The 18,227-nt window shown below is 53.2% G+C and overlaps 1 protein-coding gene across 1 annotated transcript in view; it reads right to left on the bottom strand.

Annotated features, from left to right (window-relative positions):
* The window catches only part of PLEKHM1 (pleckstrin homology and RUN domain containing M1), a 46,019-nt gene that overhangs the window by 6,049 nt on the left and 21,743 nt on the right, over positions 1-18,227 (bottom strand). Inside the window, exons 7-10 of the mRNA XM_044247720.1 lie at positions 11,998-12,268; positions 7,947-8,867; positions 5,553-5,698; positions 2,336-2,529 (exon numbers count right to left, since the gene is read on the bottom strand). Coding sequence (XP_044103655.1) covers positions 2,336-2,529; positions 5,553-5,698; positions 7,947-8,867; positions 11,998-12,268 — 1,532 coding nt within the window. The remainder of the gene's footprint in view (positions 1-2,335; positions 2,530-5,552; positions 5,699-7,946; positions 8,868-11,997; positions 12,269-18,227) is intronic.

The raw sequence follows: 18,227 nt of genomic DNA, 5'->3' as shown, positions 1-18,227 counted from the left end.
CACCCCCAAATTAGTCTTTTTTAAACCCTGGAGAATGTTGAGTCCCGGGCTCAAAACCTTGCAAAGCACTCCCTGCTGCTGGCAGGATAAACCCCTTTAGTGTGGCACTTAGGACCTTTGAGGTCTGGCGTCCACCCTCACGATCCAGCTGCATGGAACCCCTCAAGGGTCCTGGTGAACCACACTCCCGTCCCCTTCCACATGACGGGTCCCCTTGAGCCAGGAAAGCTGGGCCCTCCCTTCTTCCTTCTCCTCGTTCTTTTGCAAAATCCCAGTTCACTATGTGCATGGGTAAGGACAGAATTTTAGAAGCAAGTTCTAACAGTACTGATAGTGGTGGGGAGGGGTGATCGGAACTTTCTGCCTGATTCTTTTATGCTGTCTGAATACTGATTATCTCTATAAAAAAGAGACACTTTTTTTTTTTTTTCCTAAAGAAGATAAGAAAATGCTGCAAACCCTCTGCTCAGACACGATCTCCTCTAGAAGCTTTCTTGGCCCTCCAGCCCTGACAAGGCTGGGTTGGGTGCTTTCCCTCACGGCACAAATCATGCTGACCCAGGGCCATCTGTGTCTTTCTCCAGACTCTGAGCCCCTCATGGGGCCCTCACCACAACTCTGGAAGGCTGCATGAGCACAGAGATGACTGGCCCATTTGGTAGACAAGAAAGCTGAGGCTCAGACAAGTGAACCGACCTCTCTGAGTCACACAGCAAATCTGAGGCTGGGCAGAGGCTGCTCCGAGCTTTTCCACTTGCCCCATGATGCTTTCAAAATGCAATGTCTCCTGGCCTCGCCTTGCTCTCTCAAAGGCTGTAGGCTGCACAGGAGGTTTCCAGTGCAGCTACCCAAGGATGGGAATGGTAGGATCAGGGAGAAAGAGGCAGGGTTGCCCCAAAGGTCAGCCCGGACAGGTCAGCAAGGTCAAAGACCAACTGATCGGAGCAGGCCAGGGCCAGGGAAGTGAGGCCAGCACCCAGGACCCACCCTGCAGGCACCGAGTCAGCTCAGGTCCGCAGGTGATCCCTCTGACTGGAGAGTGACGACAACGAGATCTCACCTCCCTGGTCAGGGGGGCTGGAGGGAGACTCTCTGGAGCCCTGAATTCTAGAATCTCAGAAAGGAGGGCAGTGAGGGGAGACCCAGGTGCCTAGTGATTGATTGACCATTGCAGGCAAGACCTCCCCAGGAAGCAGCCTGCTAGGGTCCCTCATGGTGGAAGCAGCCTGCTAGGGTCCCTCATGGTGGCCGCCCGACTAGGGCCCAGCTGGCTGCTCTGGGAGCCTGCCTCTCCCCCATGTCTGAGAGAGCTCCCTGCAGCCCCCTCCTGAGGGTCCTGGGGGGCCTGTATTGGGCACTGCCCGGGCCCCACGCAGCCACGGCCCCGGGAGCACGAGCCAGGAGCCTAGAACTGCAGCCGAGCAGAGGGCTGGCCTCTGTGCCAGCCCTGTGTGGAGGAGCAGCTGGGGGCAGGGGTGAATGTGGAGGGGCTGCTGAGCTGCTCCAAGTCCCCAAACACCCAGCCACGAAGCCCCACTGGACAGAAGGCACCTGCTCCTCCACCTGGGGTCTGCCCTCCTGAGGGCCTGAGGAGAGCCCAGCCCCGAGGCTGCAGACTGTGCCAGGAGGCGTTTATGAGGGACCCAGACAGACCCCAAGTCCATGCTGCAGCACAGCATCCCCTCCCACCCTGAGGAGGCCCCCAGGCTCCAGGGTCTAAGAAGCTTCTCAAAGGGCACCCTGAGGGTCTCACCCTAATCTTGCCCTCTTCTGAGGATTTTGGGAGGGATGCTGTGCTGGACAGCAGCAAAGCAGGCAGGGAGCAGGGGGAGGGGGGCTGGGGAGGGAGAGGCCAGGGCAACACGGCCCTTGCCTCCCAGCCTCCTCACACTTCCCCCTTCGCTCCTGGCACCTCCCACCCAAGTTCTCTCTGCTCTTCTCATCAAGGGGGACTTCGTTCATGGCCTGTGCACAGTCTCCGTTCCGTCTGGCTCACTCTCTCCTGAGTCTCTTCTCCTTGCTAAACTCCTACTCATTGTTCAGCCTCACCTTGTTTGTCAATTCCTCCTGAAGTCTTCCCTGCTCTGCCCTCCTCCAATCCTCTTAACCTGCCCGCAAACCTGGGCTCTCAGAATGTTCTCAGTAAATATTTGTTGAATGAAACGAATACACGAACAAATAAAAGCCACTCTCAAAGCATGTGGTTGTTTCCCCAACCTAGAGGGAAGCTGGTTTTTGCCCAGCCCTGGCCTCCCTCCCGAGAGGCGCGGGCGCCGGCTGCGGCTGAGTGTGTGTCGTGTGTGTCGGCGGGCCGGTGTGTGTCCAGGCCGCTCACCTCTTGCTCAGCTCCTTCAGGGCCCCGCTTCGGCACAGGCCCAGGTAATCCCCCAGCAGCTTCAGCTGCTCCCGGCAGCTCCGGACGAGGCGCATCTGCTCCACGTGCTCGTACAGCGAGGCGTTCACCAGCTGCAGGTTGATGAGGGGCTGGGCCCGGATCTGCGTCAGGAACCGCCGGGCCTGCCGGCAAATCTGCAGCGCCGCCCGAGGACAGCGGGGACGGGACAGCACGGCCGTCTGGTGAGAACCTCTGGGGCAGGCACGGTCTTACCGACCCACTCACCGTCCACCCTACTCCAAAGGCACCGTCTCCATTCTACAGATGAGGGAACTGAGGCCCAGGGGGAAGTGACCTGGCCTAGGTTCACCAGTCATAAAAGTCAATGTGGGAACCCAGTAACCTAAGGCCCAAACCCAGCCCCTCTCCCCCTGGGCCCACAGACCCTTCCTACTCTTTCCTGTCTTCCCAGCCCCCATTTTCCTGCCTAACGGAAACAGGCACTCCCCCAGGGCCGCCTCAGGAACCAGGTGACTGAGTCAGGCTCCAGCCACAGGAAGCCAGAGATCAGACACAGCTTAACGATGTTTCCCGAGCCCCCCAGCTCTTGCCAGCAGCGCCAACCAGGGTCCCCCCGAGGCCCTGTGTGGAGATGAGGCGTCAGTCCCGGCCTCTCCCAGCTCACAGAACGTTGTAGCTCCTCCCTCAGCCCTGACCGTCACGCCAAAGCCACTTACTGCCACTTACTGTGCCAGACAGTGGGCTGTGGGTCTCAGCCACATCCTTTCCTCATGCTTATGACAAGCTAATGGGGAAGGTGTCATCATCCCCATTTTAAAAAAATATTTTTTATTTATTTTCATCATCCCCATTTTATAGATAAAGAAACTGAGGCTTCCAGGAGCCAAAGTGGCTTATCTAATCCTCCTGCATAAAGCGGAGCCCAGGCCTAAACTGAGCGCGGTCTCTGCACGCTTGGCGGCCTCACTAACAAGAAGACCCTCCCCGCCTCAGGGTCCTCCTCACTGTGACAAGGCTGGAGGAGCTGAGACGTTCTCCGCGATCAGCTACTGTGTGGTGGTTAGGAGTCAGGCTTTCAGGTCAGAACTGAATTTGAATCTTGGCTCTACCACTTCCTAGCAGTGTCACCTTCTAACATTAAACCTCTGTGACTTAGTTTCCTTGTCTGTAAAATGAGGAAATCAAAAGTACCTCCCTTATGGGATTATTTTGTGTTGAGATAAAAAAACGTAGGAATGTTTTCTACGTAAACATTTCTACGATAAAAAATGCAGGAATGTTTGAGTTGAGATAAAAAATGTAGGCATCTCCTTAGGAATGGGAGATGCCTTCTGACTCCGAGTGCCTGTATGGCCCCGTGGTCCCCTGAAGCATGGGGGACATAACAGAGCCCTCAGGAGATGGTCACACTGGAGGGTTAGGAGCCTCTGGCCTCCTGTCATCCAGCTCCACCACCATCTCTTGCCTCCCCCACAATGGACAGCTCCTTTTCCCATGTCCCAGAGCCCTGAAGTACCAGCCTCCCGGCCGGTGGCCAGCCAGGTAGCAAAGACCTGGGGATTCTCCTCCGACAGCTCGTCTCTATCCCTGGCCCAGCCCTTCCCACCACTCAGCTTCAGGCCTTGGGCGAGGCTCAGATGAAATCACACACTGGAATGTGTGCTGAGAGCTGCCAAGCACCACAGAACGACTGGCAGGAGTTTCCTGCTCCCCCGGGACTGTTTCTGGCCTGTGCACTCGCAGGAGACAAAGCTTCAAGAAAGAAGCCCCAGTCCCGGGATGACATCCTGCCAAGTGCCAGCTAGCCCTTCCCTAAGTGGATCAGCCAGAGGCAACAGTGAACAAGGAGGCCCCTAACCCATGAGCCAGCTACTTTCTATTTCAAATGTTCCCGTCTTTTCCCAGGCCAGGGATCTTTGAGAGTGAGAGCTGGATACTTCCTGATGTCAGATATGCCAAGAAAAGTACTGTCATTTTCTAGCTGGGAAAAGGAAGTGGCACAAGAATTACAGCAATGATTAAGAAGATGGCTTAACAAGGGTCCGGATGTTGTAAATAGGGAGTGTGTTTAATGGCCAAGGAATTATTTGCATTTGTGGTGGTTCTGAGGTTTAATATTCTACATGTAGTTAGTGAAATACTTACCACTGGGGGCAGGAGTGGGGGGACAGTGAAGCTAATGTCCTGGGGTTCCGGTCCCTAGCAAAGTGGAGGCTGGGGTCACACAGAATCTGAGAGTCACACATGTTCCCTGGGCTCTGATGACACATCCGCGGCCAGCAGGCCTGGGTTCTGAGAGAAGTAAGCAACTTCTCCTTTGTGCTTCTGTGTCTGTCTTAAGCAGCAATCTGTGCCTCTGGGGTAAAGCCAAGTTTGTTCTCCTTGAGGCAGGGCCCGACCAAGTGAATTAGGGGCTGAAGGTGTGACAGGCCTCAGGAGAAAGGAAGGGCATTAACACAGGGCCCTAAGACACGGCAGGGCTATCCCTGTTAATCCTTACACAATCCGGAGGCACACACGTATGAATCCCTCTTTACAGACAAGGAAACTGAAGTCAAATAATTGGCTAATGGTAGCACAGCTAGGTCAGCAGGTAAGCTCAGGTGGAGAAGGGGAATCTGAAAGATCCTGGAATACATCTAATTCAAATGCATTTGGTGAACATAAAAAAGGACCTAAGACGAAGTGATACTCGGTGAACAAAGCAGGTTATAAAGCAGTACAAGCCCAGGATAATTCCAACTTTCAAACATATGTAAACAGATCCACAGAGAAGGCTGACACTCGGGGGCTTGGGGGGAGCATAGCTGGTTGGCCAGCCACCCACCTACCCCCACCCACCCACAACCGTCCATCTACATACCTAGTCTATCCTAATTCTCCTTCCTTATCTCTATCTGTCTGGTTGTTGGTGCCTTACACAGTTTAGTCCGTGGCCAACGGGGCGCTGCAGAGAACCACCCTCAGACCTGCAGCCAAGGTGGCACTGACAGAGCTCTGCCCAGGGGCTAGAGACCAGCACCATGTTTTTCCCTTGGTTGGTCCCCTCCACCCCCATCACGGGGCCCGAACCAGTGACCCGGGCTTCCCTGGAGCCGAAGTCCTCCACACAGATGAAGAGCAGCAGCGAGAAGAGCGACCATTCTCTGTCACTCAGCAGCCCGTGTGGCCACGACAGGCCGGGCTCCAGGCTTACCGGGCGCTTGGTGAGGTCCCAGTTGTGGATGATCCTGGCCGGAATCACCGAGGCATCGTCTTGGTGGCAGATGTCACAGTAATAGAGGCCAGAGAAGGCACAAAGCTTGGGTCGTACGAATGAGAAGCCGATCTGTCGGGAGCAGCCTGGGGAGAAAGACGGCGGGGGAGTGAGCAGGGGGGGCGGTGCGAGTCTGCGATCAGGGCAGGGGTTAGAAGCCGAAGGACCTGCTCTTTAAGGACGGGACAGATTACAAAGGATACAGAGACAGAGGCACCCTCCTCATATGCATACTGCTCAGACACAGCCCCGGTCTTGAGTGTTTACAACAGAACCCTGTTAACAATTGTCGTCGCCATTTTATAGCTCAAGAAATCAGTGCAGAGAGAGGTGAGGAGAACAGCCCCGTCACGGGACCATGACGCGGCACAGCTGGCCACTGGATCGGGGTCGGGCTGCCGCTAGCACCCACATCCTCTTTCGCCTAGCCGCCTGTGTTCAGCGTTCCCACTGCTTGCTCACGCAGGCCAACCTCCTGTAGGTCTGCCCCCTCCACTGGGGCCCAGAAATGGAAGCGACCGAGTCTGGGCCTCGGTGAGCAGGGTAGGAGCTGGGAACCTGAGGCTGGCCACAGGGAGGGGCTGGGGAAGACAGCTGGAGGTGGGGGCAGTCTGGATACTGCCTGGTGCAGGCTCGGAGTCAGAGACGCCAGAGACCTCGGGACAGTGCGGCAGGGACCAGCTTTAGCCGCTTGGCGGGAGGTCCCTCCTCAGTGGTGGGCAGCGAGAAGCTGCGTGGGGTATGCTCAGGGCAGAGCAAAAGCCTGGCTCTAATCCCGAGCACACATGGCTGCCTCCCACCGGCATGGGAAAAGGTCCCTTTGGACTCGGGACCAGAAGGGTCGGCTCATCTGCTTCCTAGCTGCCTCATTCTAACCTTCACTGAATTTTTGCAAGGTTCCATTGTGGTCTCTGTAAAATTCAGCTGCTATATGCTCTTCTGTGGGGTGATTACAGAGTTTAAGCGAGAGGAGATTCTGAAAGCACCCCGTATACCATTAACACAGCCGAACGTCAGCAGTGGGTATGAGCCTGGCCACAGAGCTGTGCTTGCGGCAGGAAGCAAGCCCAAGCTCCCCCGGGGCTGGCAGGTGACAGGCGCAGTGAGAGGTGCCCCTTGCCAGCACTGACTCCCACCGGGGGACCCTCCTCATGGGCTTTGGGGGCCTGGCCTCCTCCCTGAGCCAACACCCACAGGCTGAAGGTGCAAAGTGTGAGGGTTGGGGGCTGGCGGAGGGAGGGGGCGAGCAGGGACCTGAACATGTTTTCTGCAGGAAGAAAACCGCAGACCACTTCCTTCCAGATGCCCAAAGCAGACTTTTCCTTCTAGTCCCACAGGCTCCAGCCGACAGACGGCCCTCAAGCCACGTGGAGCCAGGTCTTCTGCTGTGGCGCTCCGCAGCAGGGTGAAACTTTCACAGCTGGCCTGGAGCACCCGTGGGGATGGAAATGGGTGTCTGGATCGGGGAGAAGAGCTGAAAATGGAACGTGAGCCGTGCATTATCTCACGCCTTGAAAAGCAAGGCAGTGGAGAGGGCCTATGGGGACTTGAGCGGAGGAAGGTTCTAGGACTGTCGAGGTCCTCATCTGACTCCACCTCGGGATAGGTACTGTGAGGAATAAATGAAATAATCCAAATAAAGCAGCTGGCGCAGTGCCCCCCACAGGAGAATCAGATCTGAGGACAGTAATGATATAGCAGGTGTACGGACTTGGAATAATACCCGTGATACAGTCTTAAGCAGAAAAAAAAAGTTGTAGGACAATATAGATAGCTGTGCTGTTTTAAACAGCGGCCACAGGCCACAGGTACCCATTTCAATTTAAATACCTTTACGTTAAACTGAAAATTCAGTTCCTTTAGCCACATTAGCTGCACGTGGAGTACTTGGGAGCCACATGTGGCTTGACAGCAGAGATCTAGAACATTTTCATCATCAGAGAAAGTTCCACTGCACGGCCCTGGGATGTACGAGCCCACTTTTATAACGGAAAAAGACTGTGTGCACTTGTGAAAGCATGCAGGAATCTTTGGAAGGGCACCATGCCCTACTCCAAAAGGATTGAATGATATGGTAATGTGATAACGAAAGGGGTGGAGAACAGAGCTCCCCTGATGGAACTCCCTGAGCAGAGAGCAGCACCGTGCAGAGCTGCCGCCCACAGGGGCCGACACCCTGCAGCGGCGCCGGCCTCCAGCCTCCATGGGCACTGGGGAGTAGCAGGGGCTATGCGCTGCCGCATCCCAGGAGAACCCGAGTCAGGAATCCCCCACCCAAGGCAGCGGGAGGCGGGTGCATGGTAGCGGGGGAGTGGGGGGACAGTGAGTGGGCACCTGCACAGAAGCAGCCCTGGGAGTCCAGGCCTTTCTCCGTGGGGATGGCCACGAGGTACTGCAGGAGGAAGCCGTTTTCCCGCGTGGCGAACTTCAGCACCTCCTGACAGTTTTCGTCCAGACTCCCGCCCAGGGTCACGGCCTCCTCGGCCGTCTCCAGGTAGGACGCCAGGACCTTGCGCACCAGATCCCTCCACAGGGCGGCCTCCTCGGCGCTCCCGGCCTGCAGCTTCAGGACGGCCTTGGCCGTGATGATTTTGAAGAAGGAGGGGCCCCCAAGGCTCGTGTCTGGCAGGATGTCTCGGATGGTCTCAATTCCATGGCTGTCACTTAACATCTTCTCGTTGTTTCTCACTCGGAAGCATTTCAGAGACTCCAAGGAGAGGGAAAAAATATAGGGCATCCAGGTCCTGTCCGTGTACAGGTATAGAAGGGATTCTTTGATAGCGTCTGGCTCGGGATCTTGGGCAGAGGACCAACAGAACTGTGTGGCCTGGAGGGTTTCAGGCTCAGGGAGCAGGTCTGGGTGGGAGGGGAGGCCGCCCTGGGGGGCATCCGGGGGGTCCTCAGGCGGCTCGGGGTACTGGATATTCACCCACTCATCCTCCTGCTGTGGCCGGCACTTCTGCAGGGCCTCCCGCACACGGTCCAGCCAGTCCTCGGCCTCATCCTGGGAGGATGCCCGCAGGGCCAGCTTCCTGCCGGAGAAGACCAGCTCGAATCGGCCATCGCTGTGCGCAGGCCCCACAGACTCGCAGCGCAGCAGCGAGCATGTCTCCACGCAGACGCGCTCCTCGGTGTTCAGGTAGAGGCGGAACTCCAGGGGGGAGAGCTCGCAGAAGAGCTCCTTCCAAATGCCCATGGCCCCCCGCCGCTCCACAGTGCCCAGCTTCATGAGACCCCGGAACGGGTTGGACAGTCCTGGGGGTAGAAAGAGGCACTTTAGACTGCGGGCCATTCCCCCTCCCCCGGCCCCACCGTCCTCACCCTCCACTGCTGACCTTGTTCCTGAATTTTACCAGGACAAAAAAAGGACTCAAAAGATTACCTCCACAGACCCCTCACTCTGGCACCAGTACCCACAGTCTGACCTGCCCCTTGTCACAAAGGACGAACTGACGGCTCAGTCTGAGGCCAACCCTTCTGTTTGTGCTGGGGACACTCCTCCCCCCGCCCCCGCCTACTCAAGGACGAGGACGTCTCTCCAACAATCCTCCCTCCCTCTCCCATGTCACTGCTTTCTCCCTTCCCTCCCAGATCATTCCCTCCAGCACACAAACACGCTGTTATTTCTGCCATCTTTAAAAATAGCTTTCTTGATGGCACTCACATCCCTAATTACCACCCTGTTCCTCCGTCCCCCTTTACAGAAAACCCCCTGAGGAGGTATCAAAACTGTCTCTAGTTCCCTTGCTCCCGGTCCATCTTGAATCTGCTCCAGTCAGGCGTCTGACCCCTCCTTCCATTGAAATTGCACTTGGAAAGCCCCATGCCCTCCTTGTCACCAACTAAAAGGCTAATCATTGGTCCCCGTCTGGCCTGACCCATTAGCATCACTGGAGAGAGCTGAGCCCCCCTTCTTTCCCTTGGCTTCTGGGTCTTTCTCAGCCCTAACAAGCCACTCTTCTGTTCCCTGGGCTCGTTCCTCCTTCTCTTGCTGACATCTCAACACAGGAGCACCTGAGAGCTCACTCCTGGGTACTCTCCTCCATCAACACCCACCTCCTACCTCGTCTTGCCCACTTGTAGGGCTTTATGCCAACAAGGCCCTTTTTTTTTTTTTTTTAAAGATTTTATTTATTTATTTGACAGAGATCACAAGTAGACAGAGAGCCAGGCAGAGAGAGAGAAGGAAGCAGGCTCCCCACTGAGCAGAGAGCCCCATGCGGGACTTGATCCCAGGACCCTGAGATCCTGACCTGAGCTGAAGGCAAAGGCTTTAACTCACTGAGCCACCAGGCGTCCCTAGGCCCGATTTTTATCTCCAACCTGAACTTTGCCCTTGAACCTCAGATTCAGATCTCCACCTGCTCCGTGTATGTCTAATATCTAATAAGCACCTCAAAGCTGAATGCCTGAAAATGAATTCCTGACCCTCCCACTGCGGACCCGCTTCTCTCCCAACATTCCTCATCTCATAAATGGCACACTATCCTTCCAGCTGTTTGGGCTAAAAACCTTGGAGTTGTCCTTGATTTCCTTTCTTCCACATCACACATGCAGTCTGTCTGCACACCTTGCTGGCATATCTGGAACACCCCACTGCTCACCACCTCCACTGCTACCACACGGGCTCAGTCGGCCGTCACCCCTGGCCTGGAGGATGGCGACAGCCACCTGGTTGGTCTCCCTCCCTGAGGTCCTTCAACATATGAGCCAGGATGACTCCCATATGGTTTCACTTATTGCGGAGCATAACAAATAGCATGGAGGACAAGGGGAGCATAACAAATAGCATAGAGAGGAGAAGGGAGTTGGGGGAAATTGGAAGGGGAGGTGAACCATGAGAGACTATGGACTCTGAAAAACAATCTGAGAGGTTTGAAGGGGCGGGGGTGGGAGGTTGGGGAACCAGGTGGTGGGTATTAGAGAGGGCACGGATTGCATGGAGCACTGGGTGTGGTGCAAAAACAATGAATACTGTTATGCTGAAAATAAATTTAAAAAAAATAAATAAAGGGAGTCAGATCACATCCCTCTGCCCCAAATCCCGCACTGCCTGCCATCTCCCTCAGAACGAAAACTAAGGCCCCTCCTGGGGCCAGTGAGGCCTTCCGTCACTCTGCCCTCATCTCTAACCACCCTTTCCCCAACTCCTCAGTTTCCCAGGCATGTGCCCAATGCAGGGGCTTTGCATTTGTTCTCCTGCTTGAGACACAAAGGTTGCTCTGTGTCTCCCTCCCTCCCTCCCTTCCCATCTCCTCAAAGGTCATCTTATGTGTGAGGGCTTCCCTGGCCATCCCGCATGAAACTGTATACTCCCCACCTTCGTGCTCCCCAATTTACTCTTCTCCATAGCAATGACTGTCACTGGCCCATACCATGCATTTATTTGTATATTCTCTTATTTCCTGCCTCTTGTACTAGGATGTAAGTCTGTGAAGACAGAGACTTTGTTTTGCTTTCTGCTGTGTCCCCAGCACCTAGAGCAGGCTGGCCCGTCACAGAAAACCTTCTGCTAAATGAGCAGGCGCCCAACCAGCACACCCTGCTCAGTGCTCCCTGTTTCCCAGGGGTCTGCCGCCAACTGGGGGTCCACAGGACACGCAGTTCTCTCTCGCCCAGCCTGGACTAGCCTTGGAGATTTCAAACACCTGTACTGGGTCTTCCTACCCTTTGGGGAACCTGACGGCCTGGGCACAAAGCACACCTGCTCTGGCACAGTTACAGTTACCACGTGGACTTCAAGAAAAACCTAAATGAAGCGAGTATGGAGACCGGAGCTCTACCTATACTCCCCAAGCTAGGAACCCAGCCAGAACTGTCTGCTGGCTCACTGCAGACGGAGGGAGAAAGAGACGGACGCCAGGGCACACTTTTTTCTTTGTTTATGGGGGTTGTGGAAAAACTAGGTTATAGTTATTGACCACTGTCTAGAACCTCACAGGGCATGGAAATCGAGCTGGCCTCACTGTCAATGGCACAGAGAGGACACTAACAGAGAGCAGAGCTGATATACCCTACTGGAGCTGTTAAACCAACCACCTAAGATAAAGGCCTTGGGAAGGGACATTGAAATGCCTTCAAGGGGCAGGGTTTGCTCCCGGCTCCAGGAAGAACCCAGGGTTTCGTATAATCATAGGACTTCCAGGAAAAAGCTGCCATATTTCACTACATGAAACAGGTTTTTGAGCATTACCTTGTTGAGATTTTACGAGAAAATATAGTACTTTTCCTGAAATGCTTTCCTGAATTACTCCGCAAGGGTGCTCCTTATGACATCTGGGGAAGAGGTGCTGCCTGTGAGAAGACCCCCCAGAGGCCGGCAGCCCCACTCTCTGGAAGGCTCTGCCCCGTGCGGCCAGGTCACTGGGAGCCCGAGGCCACCTACCCATCTGCCGGCGGTGCACCACCCGGAAGTTCTTATGCTCCTGTGCCACGGCTGTCCTGCTCTTCCTGCTGCCGGGGGAAGGCACGCATGCTTTGTCTAAGGCCCCCGTGGAGAAGCTTTTTCTTGGTCCTTGAGAAAAATGCCGGAGGAGACTGGGCCTCGACTCTGGCGTCCCTCCAGAAGAAGCCACGGAACGTTCTGAGGGGCTCTCTGGGGGCGGCTCCTGGGGAGGCCGGTAGAAGTCATCCTCGGAGATCCAGCTCTTGCTTTTCTAGTGGGAAAGGAGTGAAGACAGGTTTGTTTCTTTCTTTTTCCAAGATTATTTTTTTAAGATTTTGTTTATTTATTTGAGAGAGTGAGAGTAGAGAGATCATAAGCAGGTGGGGAAGGGCAGAGGCAGACTCCCGGCTGAATAGGGAGCCCGATGGGGGACTTGATCCCGGAACCCTGGGATCATGACCTGAGCCGAAGCAGACCCTTAACCGACTGAGCCACCCGGGCACTCCAGAGGTTGTTTTTGAAGGTTTTTAGGAACATCTTTATTGAGACACAATTCACCTATCATTAAATTAACCCATTTCAAGTGTCCAGTATAACGGTTTCAGTGCGTTCACAGAGTTGTGCAACCACCACCACAATCTAAATTTAGAACGTTTTCATTCTTCCAGAAAGCAAGCCCATGCCCATGAGCGGTCACTCCTCATTTCCCCTCAACTGCTCCGGTTCTAGGCAAGCAACAATCTACTTTCTGTTTCCAAAGATTTGTCCATTCTGGACATTTCATATAAATGGAATCTTCTAACACATGATCTTCGTGTCGGCCTTCTTCCCCTTAGCACCGTTTTCAGGGTCTGTCCTCGTTACAGCAGCTGTGAGGACTTCATTTCTCTTTATGACTAAATGGTATCCCAAGGTACGGATGTACCACACTGTTTGCTCACAGGCTGATGGGATTAGGGTTGTTTCCCCTTCTGGCAATTATGAATAATGCTGCTGTGAACACTCATGTCCAAGATTTTGTTTGGATGTTTGTTTTCCATTTCCTTGGGCATGTACCCTTGAGAGGAATGGATGGGTCATATGGTAACTATGTGTAACTTTCTGAGGAATTTCCAAACTGTTTTCCATGGTGGCTGCACCATTTTATATCCCCACCGGCCATGTAGAGGATTCCAATTTCTCCACATCCTCACCACCATTTTTTGCTGTTCTGTCTGTTTGCTTATGGCCATCCCGATGGGTGTGAAGTACCATCTTGCGGTTTGGGTTTGCAATCTCCCCAGTATCTAATGAAACAGCAACCTTTCTTGTGCCTCGTGGACATTGGTGTATCTTCTTTGGAGAAATGTCCATTCAAATCCTTTTCCCATTCTTTTTTTTTTTAAGATTTTATTTATTTATTTGACAGACAGAGATCACAAGTAGGCAGAGAGGCAGGCAGAGAGAGAGAGAGAGAGGAGGAAGCAGGCTCCCTGCAGTGCAGAGAGCCCGATGTGGGGCTCGATCCCAGGACCTTGGGATCATGACCTGAGCCGAAGGCAGAGGCCTTAACCTACTGAGCCACCCAGGCGCCCCTCCTTTGCCCATTCTTAAATTGGTTTGTCTTTTTGTTTCTGTGTTGTAGAGGGAGTTGTGTTCCCAACCAAGATACGTTAAAACCCTAGCCCCCAGGCTCTTAGAACATGACCTTTTTTGGAAGTGGGGTTGTTGTAGATATAATTAGTTAAGAGGAGGTCTTAGGGGAAGGTGAGCCCTTCATTCATTGTGATTGGTGTTCTTGTAAGAGAAGACACACACACACACACACAGAAGAGAATTCCAAGTGAAGACAGAGACACAGAGTGAGAAAGTCACGTGATGACAGAGGCAGAGCTGGGAGTGATGGGTCTTTGAGCCAAGGAACAACAGGGATTGCTGGCAACCCCGAGCTGAGAGAAGGTTGCAGAACAGATTCTTTCTCAGGACTTCCAGATAGTTCCTGCCATCTGGATTTTGGACTGCAAGCCTCCAGAACTATCAGAGAATGCATTTCTGTTGTTTTGAGCTATCCAATTTATGGTACTTCATTACAGAGGCCTTAGGAAACAAACACAAGTTGTAAGGGTTCTTTATATACTTAGGATATTTGGGATACTAAGCCTATACCATATACATGACTTGCAAATAATTTTTCCAATTCTGGGGGCTGTCTTTTCACTTTCTTGCTGGTGTCTTTTGAGGCACGAAATTTTAAAATTGTGCTGAAGTCCAATATATCTATTTTTTCTTTTGTCTCTGCCTTTGGTGTTATATGTAAGCCACCACTGTCTAAGTCAAGATTACAAAGATTTGGTCCTATGTTTTCTGCTAAAAGCTTTATGGTTAAGCTCTTACATTTAGGTCTATAATCTATTTTGAATTAATTTTTGTGTCTAATGTGAGGAAGGGGTCCCCCTTTATTCTTTTGCATGTGGATATCCTGTTATCCCAGCACCAATTGTTGAAGAGCTATAGAGTTTTTCCACCCTGTTTATAGGGTTTAAGATGAGGGAGACATGGGTAAGCGGGACCCTGGGGCCTCACTGGCACCTCTGCTGGGGCTCCTCACTTCTGAGGAGGCCCCTGAAGCCCCAGGCAGCCAGGCCCTGCCCCTTCCCTTCTGTTGCTGAGTCTGAAGTTGCTTGCCAGCTGGGAGAAGTGGGGTAGGTCTGGGGTCAGGGGATTGTGGGAATGGATTTTTAGCTTTTTCTTCTTCACTATTCAAGCATTCCCTGCCTTTCTGTGCCTAAGCATGGACGAGCAGAGGCAAGAAGAAAGCTGGTTGGACTGCCCTAAGTGGCTGTCTATACAGAGGAAATGACTCACACAAGGGGTGGGCCCAGTCCAGCTGTTTTGTTAAGTGTCACCAACCTCACCCTGAAGTTGCTATTTCCAACCCCTAAATCAGATTGCCCTCCCTGCTCTCAGAGACAAGGAAGGGGAGCAGGGCTGGGACTGCCCTAGAAGAATCGGTTTGGCTGGTTTAATCCATTCTGATGCTAGATGTCTCCTTAAGCCAAGAGTGGAGAGCTCTGAGTCAGGAGTGTGAGGGCCTCACAATGCTGGGCTTCCAGGGCTTCCTCCAAAAACCCTCCAAATTAGCAGGTGTTTCCTTCTGCCAGTGCCAGGACAATGTGTCAGTCGGGTGGCTACTTGAGGGCCACCTGCAACACAGGAGTCTGAGCAAAGCCTGACTAGGCCACAGAGACCCAGGGGAGCTCCCTTAGGAAAATGGACGGGAGGAGCCTCACAGAGCCAGGGGTACCTACCTGGGAAGTCTTGTGGCCTCCCATCCCCAGCTAATGGCTCCAGTGGGAAAGAGCACTATTCCTTAAGTCTCAGCCCAGGGGTCATCCATCACCTCCTCCGGGATGCTTTCCTTTTTATTCCCCAGTCTACACTCCTCCCACATCCCAGCGGACTCAGGGACCCCTCTGGGCTCCCATGGCATTCTTTGCTTACCCCTAGCCCTAGTACCTACGAAGCTGTTTGCAATCTTTCATTTTTCTTTCTTTCTTTCTTTTTTTTTTTTTAGATTTTTATTGATTTATTTGTCAGAGAGAGAGGGACAGCAAGAGAGGGAACACAAGCAAGGTGAGTGGGAGAGGAAGAAGCAGGCTCTCCGCTGAGCAGGAAGCCTGATGTGGGGCTCAATCCCAGGACCCTGGGATCATGACCTGAGCCAAAGGCAGACGCTTAACGACCGAGCCACCCAGGTACCCTGTCTTTCATTTTTCTTAATGCTTGGCACAGAGTTCTAACAGATGAGGGAATAAATCTTGACTATCCAAATGTCTTTAGCATGAAATAAGAAGGGTGGGGTGAAGGGATGAAAAGGAAGGAGACAAATGTGAATTGTGAGGTGATGATCATTGGTGAGGGCTTCTCTCTCCGAAGACGTGAGGGAGACTACTAGGAAATGTTCAGACACGGGCCAGTGGCTACAGGTCAGTCACCAGGAAATGATACTCCAGGGAAAATCTTTTGTTTTCTTAGGCAACAGAGAAAAAACAGTGGGAACATTGGGTCCTTGGAGCTTTTGTGCACAGGCCTGGAGGGAGCTTTTTGCAGCTGTGCCCCAGCCCAGCCTCCCTCCCCTGCACCACACCATGAAGTGGGGAGGGCAGAGCACGCCACTGTTGCCCTTCTCCCTCCCCTTTCCTATCACCTTCCTACCTTCTGCTCACTTAAGTCCCCACAACTGGCCAGCTCCCTGTCCCCGTAACAGTGGGGGAAACCACCATCAAGCAAGGGTCTGAGCCAGAGCAGCACCTGCCGCTAGGGACCCAAGACAGAGGAATGCCACTTGAGCTACTAAAGGTACAGTAGGCCATAAACAACAGCTAAGTCTCAGAGGGGAGACTCTGGCTGAGGAGAGCGATACTAGGAGTGAGAAAAAGTGCTTTTTAGCCAGTTTAGCCTCATTACGTCACGCGAAGAGATTTCGCCTGCACTCCTATGTTGGGGAGGGGACCACATGGCACAGGTGGTGACAAGGGGACCACATGAGGGTAGTGATCAGGATGAAGTTTTAGAATTCAGACTGTCCTCTGGAATGAAACTGAGAAATCAATTCACAACCCCCCAGATTCCACAAATAAAAGTTCCCTTAACTCCCCCACTCCCTGCTCCTTTCCTTCCCAGCTCTTGTCACCAGCATAGTCATGACGTGGGTAGTGACCTGTCTAACCCAGTGTCTGCAGGGAGCAGGGCCTGTGCCCATCCTGTTACTTCACTGCACCAAGCATGGTGCTTGGCCCAGAGCAGGGCCTTATTTTGAGTGAATTGAAAATAATGGTCTTGGGGCACCCGGGTGGCTCAGTGAGTTAAGTAAGCCTCTGCCTTTGGCTCAGGTCATGATCTCAGGGTCCTGGGATGGAGCCCCGCATCAGGCTGTCTGCTCAGCAGGGAGCCTGCTTCTTCCTCTCTACCTGCCTCTCTGCCTACTTGTGATCTCTCTGTCAATAAAAAAAAAAAATAAAAAAAAAAAAAGGAAAGAAAATAATGGTCTTTCTTTAATGAAAGACTGCGTGGCTCTCATGGTGATACAACTTGTTAGTGACTACCCTCTACTCCCCACACTGTCCACCCCATACTGCCCAAGTGTCAAATAATAGCAGTGACTAAGTGTCTGACGCACAGAAAGATGAGAACAACAGAGGTGACACACGGGGCAGGGCACTACCCTGTCCGAGGGCTGGGGGTGCACTGGACCAGTGTGAGCCCAGAGGCTGTCTACAGAGAGCACCTGACTCCCCTGAGGCCTGCAGTGAGGTGGAGCCTGCCCTGCTCAGACCAACTAGCCCACCTGGTGCACTTGATGGTGTACTTCTCAGTGTAAACCGACAAGTTTAGCATCTCCAGAGTCTCTGAGAGTTTGAGAACTATTAATTATGCCTATACTCTCCCAGGTACAGTGCTCAGAGCTGACATTATAGAGGGGAGCAGACACGTTGTTTTATATCATAGAGCTGATATGCGAATCCCAGGGCAGAAAATAAACAAGTAGACAGATTGAGAGACAATATGATTTCACACAGTGATGCGTGTTATAAACAAAGTAAAGCAGGCAAATGGGAAAGGGAGTCCCTGGGGATGGTGCTTTTGAGCACCATCAAGAAAGGCAGAGATAAAGGCGAGGAAAGGGGGCGAGCTGGGAAAGAATCCCGGCAGCAAATGGAAAAGCCTGAGGCCAGAAGGAGCTTGTTTTGTCAGGAGCTGCAGGGAGACCAGAGCGTCAACACTCCATGAGCAGAGGAGCAGGGGTGACAATCTGCCCTGTCCCATCAGCTCTGGGATCCTGGCAAGACAGGATATCTGAGTCGATGTAAGACTGGAGTGAACTCAACTCGGTCAATGCCACCCCGTGGAGCCCTGCGGGGGCACACAACCCCAGACCCTAGGGAGAGCCCTCTGCTGCCAGCTCAAGGTGCGGGTTGCGGAGGTTTTCTCCTTCACCCTTCAGAGTGATGAAAGTTGTCTGCTCATAACCTTCAGGGTCCTGTGACATTCTGGGCCCTGAGGCAATCCTCAGGACAGTAACAATGGAGAGTGTGACCCTCACTTACACAGTGACATGACTTACATAGTCATAGTCAGTAAGCGGAGCTAGTCCATCAGCTATCCCTATGGAAAAACATGACTTTTGACTCCTACCTCACACCGTACACAAAAATTAATCCCAGAGGGATCATAAACCCAATTGCAAAAGG

This window comes from Neovison vison, chromosome 5 (assembly GCF_020171115.1).
Source record: "Neovison vison isolate M4711 chromosome 5, ASM_NN_V1, whole genome shotgun sequence".
Lineage (NCBI taxonomy): Eukaryota > Metazoa > Chordata > Mammalia > Carnivora > Mustelidae > Neogale > Neogale vison.
Note: the sequence above shows the minus strand (reverse complement) of the source record. Positions and strands in the feature narration are given on the sequence as shown.